Genomic DNA, 8,428 nt, shown 5'->3' with positions numbered 1-8,428 from the left:
AGAAAGTACCACCTTGAAAAACAAAATTGGCCAATTGTCAAAAAAGGAGGTACACAAATTCGCTAGTGAAAACAACTCATTAAAAAGCAGAAATGGAAAGAGACACAAAATATCACTGAAGAAAAACATTCCCTAAAAATTAGAATTGATCAGGTGGAATCTAATGACTTCATAAGAAATCAAGAAACAAGAAAACAATGTGAGAATATCAAAGACAATATCTAATTGCAAATAAAATTGACTTGGAAAAAACAAACATTAAGGAGAGATAATATAAGAATTATTGGGATTTCCAGGATATCTTGATCAAGGAAAAAAGCCTCCAAATAATATTTCTTTTTTTTTTTTTTACTGTTCTTTCACCTTTATTACAGTAATTAAGAAACAACAAAGCAAATAGGAGCCAAGATGTTTTCCAAGGCATTTAAAAATATAAGAAAACATGTCAGACTTCTGAAAGGCTGGGCTCCATGACACCCCCCCCATATTCCCTGCTGCTGGGGAGGCTGAGGCTGGTGGATCACTTCAGTTCCAGAGTTCTGAGCTGCAGTAGGACGGGCTAAAGCTGATGGGTGTCTGCACTAAGTCTGGCACCAATATGGTGAGTCCCTGGAAGGAGAGGGCCACAGAGCTGACTAAGGAGAGGTGAATCAGTCCAGGTTGGAAACAGAGCAGGTCAAAATTTCCATTCTCATCAGCAGCAAGGTAAGGTCTGTGAGTGGCTCCTGTTCTTACAGCCTGGGTGAGACAGAGAGATCAAGTCTCAAAAAAACCCAAAAAACCCAAACAAACAAACAAAAAAAAGGAAAAAACCAAACCTTTTCTGAGGCTAAAAATTAAAAACACAACATCAAGCCTGAGGTCTAAAGGGATCTGCCAGAGAGTGAAAAATGAAAGTATCTTCTGGTACTATGACCCAACAACTCAAGAAATCCAGCAGCAATAGTAAGACTGGGGGTGGGGGTAAGAAATTCTTGAAATACTTTCCTCCTGACCTGAGAAGCCTCCTCAGGATTAAAAAAAAAAGGGGGGGTGTCGGAGGGAGGGGAGTTCTCTAAATCCATCAGCCACTAAAAGAAATGACCTAGTTCTAAAGGGGCACACATTATCATCTTCATCTCACTGACGGAGAAACTAAGGCACAGAGGTTGCCTATAAAACGGTTACCTAGTAGGCCAGAGATGGAACAATGAATAGAATTCTAAACAAATAATTCCAATCCCTCTAAGACAAGACTACAGGATTATTCAGTTCTATACTCATCTATCCAAGAGGTTCATGGAGACCCTCTGGCAATTTGTTTTTTATCACAGACACTCACGCAGCATTCCACTGCAACCCTCATGACCACTCTGAATAACTCAGACTAAGATAGGTGAATGATTCTGATCTTCCATCAAGTCATTCCCTAATGAGGAGGAAACCTCTTGGATTTCCATGTAGGCACATACACACTCTCTTCAGACCCTTCCCACCAGCCTCAGTGAAGTGAGGATCTGCTAGCACAGACTTTGTAACACTAACAAAACTTCAGTGTTCCATTTAAAGTCCTCAGGAAATCCTTCACAGTGTAGTGATGACAAATAATTCCCCAGCTCCAAGGGCTATAGAAAGCTGGATGTCATCGGGCACCATAAGCAAGGCTGATCCCGGGCTCTGAACACCTCAAAGTGTTGCTGGGGTTGGGACAGCAGGAAGAGGTAGCTCTAGAGCAGGAGCTTCTGCCACCTGGGCTGGACTGGGCTTGCAATGATCCAGGTGTTCCAGTTTCTCTCCAAGCTGGTTGTAAAGATCTTTCACAGTCTCGTCACTCGGACTGGTAGGTTCCAAAGTCTTTTGGAGGGACTCCAATTTAGCAGGGGCTACTTTGTGATGGAGGTGAATCAGGAGCCTGAGAACATGGCGGTGTACATTCTCTTTTCTTGAGAGGCAGGTTAGGAAGAATCCATCAAATAAACTGGTACAGAATTCTTCCACAGCAAATGCATCTGCCTGCAGAGTAAGGTTCCCAGTAAGTAGGTGAAGGAATATATCACTGAAGGCCAGTTCTCCAAATGTCTCCACTAATCCAGGCAGAAGTCAGAGAAAATCATTTTTATCCCTTTGCTTTGTGATGTGAAGGACATAATAAAGCCCCATTTCACAGGCCATCCTATGCTCCTGCAAGAAGTTGGTAAAGCTTTCAGGAAGGGTATTAGGATACGTGACTGATGCCTTCTCTTCTGTTGGTAGTTTCTGATCTACATTGAAAGTATAATCATCCACCACAAAAGACATAAGCATTGGCAAAAACCTAGTGATCAGCTCTACTTCCATCTTTGGCTCCTTGAAGACCTGACTGTCAATCATGTCCCAAGCCCCCTATCCAAGGGAGAGCATTCTTAGCAGTAAAAGCAAATCAGGACTTTCCCGGGGTAAGGTTTCCTGACCCACCAGTTCTTGCAGATGTCTTATGGTACTCAAGGATAGCGTATTAATCGCAAAAGGATTACACAGAATCATAGACAAATCACCGAGCACTTGCTCCTGACCGTTCTTCACTCCATCCAAGAATCCTTGCAGCTCCCGAGCTCTCTTATTATCAACAAACTTTTCTCGTATGCAAGCATCAAGACACCAGGTGAACTTATGACAGGGATCCACCATGCAAATATCACTGATGTCCAGGTCGTGTAACGACATTAGTAGCTCTGCCCTTAAGGTACAGTAATGAACATTCCTTGTCCGCAGGAATAAGGTCCAAAGGAACTGCAATACCATGTCGTAGAGTTTCACATTCTTCCCAATCATTCGTGTCAGTTTCTGTACTACCTCCCCCTGACGTCTTGTTTTAGGAGAGGGACTGAAGAAGTTGTGCAGGACACATACTTCATTGCTAAACAGGATGTTCTCCTTCTCCAAGATGTACTGTTTGAGCAGTGGAGAAACTTCATCGCCAAACAGAGCTTGGTTATCTTGCCAAATCTGTCGCTTTACCTCCACAGCACATGCCCGATACAGCTCCTTGTCAGCCATCACCAGTTTCAATTTTTTTTCAGGAACCTTTGGCAAATGTTTCATGACACACATCACCACTGGCTGGAGAGAGGGCATTTTCCCCAGGGAAAAAAACTTTTTTCCAAGAGATCTTCTAGCTTCTTGTACCTTTCCTCAACCTTTCCTTCCGCAGCAATGACAGACACTCTCTCCAACAATTTGTCCCCTCAGCTCATCAAAAACTGATTGGTGGAATTCTAGCCGAGGTGTCCCATGCAGGTCCAAGAAAGGCAAAGCAGACTGTAATGATGGCAGTAGGACACCATTCTCTGTCTGGAACTGCTCGATGGCTTTGAGGGGCTCGGTGCAGTTGGTCAGTGTCTCCTTCAGGTCCTCGCCGTTAGCCACCCCCAGGTCCTGCAACCCGGCGAACCTGGAGGAAGCCCCGGCCCCGGCTCCAGCCCCGGCTCCCCCCGCAGCCCCCGACCCTGGCCCCGTGCGGGCCTTCGTCTCCTGCGCCCCATCTGCCCGTTCGCCTCCGGCTGCCGCCGTCGCTGCCCCAGAACCCCGCTCTCCCGGCCCTCGGGGACCGCAGTCCTGGCCCCGGCCCCGGCACCGGCCCGGGACCAGATTTTTCCCCGGCTCCCTCCAGTTCGACCCGTGCCCGCTCCACCCCAAATAATATTTCAAAAAAAATCAAGGAAAACTGATGATATTCTCGAATTGGAGGATAAAATCAAAATTGAAAGAAAGTAACAATTACTACCTAAACAGTATCCCCAAATGAAAACTCACAATTATATCATAGATAAATTCCAGAGTTCCTAGGTCAAAGAGAAAATACATCAAGCAGCCTTAAAGAAATCATTCAAATAGTATCAAGCTCATAGAAGATTAAGTATCTACGATGTTAAATTAGTAGATGTTTGGATGGAAAGAATGTCCACAATTATGTTGAAAGGGAAGAAGCAAAGCTTCAATCCACTGAACCTACACATTTTTTTCTACTATTAGAATATCTGCAGGTAAAAATACATACAGAATCATTTGAGGAAATTGTGAACACACCACAAAATACTTTCTTCTTCCAGGCATTCTTGTCTTATCATCCCCTGACCCCTTTTTCATTTGTTCTTTGGTCTAATTTAGGTTTAATGTTCTTGAACTGGGGACAATATTTCATCTAGGTGTTATATTTAGTTTTCCTCACTGTGAAGATTTAAGATGCACTTTTTGTTGCTGCTATCTTGGAGAAAATACAATGGCAGCATTGGCTTAGTGAGAGGAAAGGAAAATCACAGGAGATTACACCATCTGAACAAATTCTTTAAAATGTTAAAATAAATAGCTAGCAAAGAAAAACAAACTAGCAAACTTATGTAAGAGTGAGGAACATATTTTTTCTATCATTTGTAGAAAGGAAATATTAATTAACATGGTGTTAATATATTAAATCTTTATAGAATAATAAGAGGTTCCTGTACAGTTTACTAAAATTTCTACGAGGAATAGAAGTTTTGGAGATAATGCCTATCTCTGCAAAACATTTGATTCCTTGGACAAGTAATTGTGAGGTACACATAGTCATAAAAATAATAGAAAAAATATTTTAAACATATCCTTTCTAAAAATTATGCTATTTAAAAGATGCCTTGCATAAATGGGTATCTTATAATGCTCTGGGAAAATAATTATTAATAGTGGATTTCTTGGAGGGATGCAGGGATCTCCTCTACTTTGGAAGGTTCAGTTCAGGAGACTTTAGCTAAAACCAAACTAAGGGTGAGTGCAAGGCCAGTGAACTGAGGGGATTAAGCCACACCTATCTGAATGCACCTTTGCCCTCCCCCCCCATTAGAACCTGATGTCATCATGGTAGAGTTAATTTTAATATGGACCACCATCAAGTCACATCAACCAATGGAATTGAATGATGCTGGCCAATTTACTTTGATCAGTGTGTAATGAGTCACCTGTATCAAAAAGAGGAAAAAATCTCAGACCATGAGGCCAGCTCCATTCTTGACTTGTACTCTAGGCTCAGAATTTTGTCCTGTTGGTGAGTACTCTCCATTTAGTCCATTATAGGTAATGTAGAAAAAAAGTGGTACTGGGAGGTTTTCTGCTTGTATTAAATGCCATGTAGTCAGTTCTTTACTAATATTTAATATTCTTTAATAATAAATGCTTATTACATAAACTGGTACAAAAGTCATTATTATATAAATAGCAATTTATATATATGTAGCAATATTTTAGAAAACTCAGCGTAGTCCCATAATAATTTAGCTAGAAACAGTCCCACGATAATTTAGATAGCACAATGCCAGACATTATTTTGATTACTACAAATCACTCATTTTATGGATCAAGGAGATATAGTCTGGTATACTGAAATGGAGAGCATTTTATCCTTTGATCTTAAAAAAAACAACAACTTCAAGTCCTGCCTCTGACAGATAGTAGCTATTTAAGTCATTTAACTATCCTCTTAGTAACTCAGGAAACTCAGACTCTAAGATATATGTGAGGTGACCATCTGACTTAGAAGCTCAACACTTAAGAAATTACAATGGCTTCAAAATCATCTCTCTATCTTTCACATTGCACTGAATGTGTAGTTGTTTACATATATGCACTTTCAAAATTATGTGTTTATGCAGACCAACCACAAAGACATTGAATTGAAGTATAGCAGTATAACAATTTGGCTGTCTGATCCCAGGCAAATCATTTAACCTCTGAGGCCCTGAGACAACTTTCTAAAATAAGACATTTCAGGAACTAATCTATATTCAAAGAATGAATTTCTACATACCAAGATATATAAAATTATGAAATGTTCCTGGACATTTAAAACAAAAGTTACATATTTTTTAAAAATGTGTTTACTTGAAATAAAATCATTGATATGCTTCATAGAACTCAAAGAACATTGGGACTAAAATGGATCTTAAATATAATCAATATTGTAATATGCTGCCCTCCCAATTCTGCCTATTAAATAAATTCATTCCTTCTTTCAATGCCCAGCAAAGGTTTTACCTCCTTTATGAACCTTTCTGTGGTTCTCCCAGCTGCATGTGATTTCTTCCCCATTGAATTTCTCATGCAACTTTGTTATGCTTTCTCCTTTGTAGTTTTGTGTTTAATTTCTATTATATTTATCTATATATATGATTTGTCTCCTCTTTTATTTCTTCAGGTCCTTGAATATAGGGACTGCCTGATTTTTCTTCATTGCCCTCACCAAAATGTTAACTTTTTTGATATGACACTACCTGCAAACATCCACAGAGACCCTCTTAGAAAAACCATTCCCATATGTTCATCATACCTTTTTGTGTAAGCTCCATGAGGAAGGTATGGGTTCTATGTGTGTGTGTATTTGATTTTTTAGTGCCTAAAAGAGTGACTAGGACACTATCACCAATAAATAAATGCTTACTGACTTGCCAGTGTACATATAATCTAATAATTTTAGAGGTGGAAGGAACTTTATCCATCATCAATTCCTATCTATACATGAAATGATTCCCTGTTATATTATATATCTTTGTTATAATACAGTTTAGTTTTTCCAAATGTACTTATATTTTGTTTCCAGATTTTTATTATTATAAAATAATGCTGCTGTAAGTATTTTTTCTTTGCATGTTTCCTTTCTTCCTATCAGTAACATTCTTAGGGAAGTGCATTTGGTAACTTTACTTGCACAATTCCAAATGGTTTTCAAAACCAAAAACAACATACAGTTTCATAAGCAGTGAATTAGTATAAGTCTTCCCACAACACGTCCAGCATATTTTAATCTTTATATCCCTGATGTATTGTACTGTACTGCCCATTTAGGGACATTGTTATACCCTCTGACTTATTCACTTCTCTTAATCCCATGTGACATTTATTCATGTCTTTTCACAAATTCTGCATTAAGATTTTACCACATTTGAGTACTGTTACTTCCTTTAGGTTTATTTGTTTTATACTCCATAGGTATCAGTATAGCCATCAGATTATTCTTTTATTATCCCTTTTTTCAGCATATATTATCTTTCAACATAACTAATTCCATTTTCTGTCATATATTTCCTGAAGGATATAATCAATACCACTTCTTTTGTGTAGCCCATTGTTAGAAATCTATTGGTGGCTCTTTATACTATGTTTTTCTTTTGTCCTTTTGGTAAGCTATTTTTTTAAAAAATTATTAATGTACTAAACTTTATTGAGATTTTAAAACACGGGCTATTATGGGAGAAGGCTGATATAGAATAGATGGATTTCTGTGTTAAGGAATATCTTAAGATAACTAAAAGTATTATTACAGCACCAAATGCAATCAAATTTTTATTCTAGGCACATCTCTTTCTCCATCTGCAGTATTTGTTCCTGGTTAGGGTATTTTGAGCTGTCTCACTCAACTAATCATCCACTTACATGGAAAATCTATAACATCATCTGGTCTTTCACGCATGTATCATTCAGCTGACCTCTGAGTAATTTCATTGAAGAGTTTTTATAATGATCTGTATTTTAATGTACTCAGCATATTCATTGTGAATTCCTGGATAATATCATCCATTCTTACCTCATCAGAGACCATCCTCCATGACAGTGGCAAATACTTCACTTATTCAAAACCCTATTTCATGTCTTGATTTAGGGTAATCAGAGGGTTGTTAAATTTGCTTATATCTTGGATTATGTTCATTAAAGAATAAGTCACAAGTTTATATTTATTTTATAGTACATGATCCACTTACAGTAATAATAGTATCTTTCATATAGAAATATACAGTCTATATAAAACATTTAGCATTCCTTCTAGGCCTAAGACACTGTAATAGTAACTATAAATACAGATACACAAAAACAAGTATATTAATATCATACTATATATGCATATATATACACACATATATATACATATATGTTCATATAATCCTATAGATCTAAATAAATAATTTTTACATATAACACACACATAAAAAAACCCACAAAGTTATTTGTGATATCACTTAGATGTGGAAATTATTTCATGCTTAGTCTACCTTGTCAGAATAATCACTAACTCATAATGTTGCTCTTCAAATTTAAGAAAGTACACAGAGAAAAAATGTTCATTTTTTCCAGCTGTGAACATTTATAGATTCCTCAAAAATGACATTATTTTGCTTCTAACTTTTTATTCTTTTTCATATGCTGATATGTTCCCTATCTTCTCTTCTGTCAATCATTTATTTTTATTGATCTAATCAGCTCTCATGGATTCAATGTTCATCTCTATGTTAATGGTTTTCATATCTCCTTATCTAGTCCTAATCTTTCTCCTAACCTCCAGATTCTTATCTGAAATTTCCTTTCAGACATTTTTAATTGGCTATACCAAAGGCATTTTGAACCCAATGTGTCCAAAATTGAATTTGTTTTATCATGTGAAAAATCCATA

General features: G+C 37.8%; 1 protein-coding gene across 1 annotated transcript; it reads right to left on the bottom strand.

The window, feature by feature from the left end:
* Positions 1–1,665: 1,665 nt before the first annotated feature.
* On the bottom strand, positions 1,666–6,332 carry LOC122755038 (negative elongation factor B-like). The gene is given in 5 exon segments (XM_044003431.1): positions 1,666–3,108; positions 3,111–3,200; positions 3,202–3,569; positions 3,604–3,693; positions 6,314–6,332. Coding segments are annotated over 5 exon segments (2,010 nt in total).
* Positions 6,333–8,428: the final 2,096 nt, after the last annotated feature.

Source organism: Dromiciops gliroides, chromosome 4 (genome assembly GCF_019393635.1).
Source record: "Dromiciops gliroides isolate mDroGli1 chromosome 4, mDroGli1.pri, whole genome shotgun sequence".
Lineage (NCBI taxonomy): Eukaryota > Metazoa > Chordata > Mammalia > Microbiotheria > Microbiotheriidae > Dromiciops > Dromiciops gliroides.
This window is presented reverse-complemented; position numbering and strand designations above follow the sequence as displayed.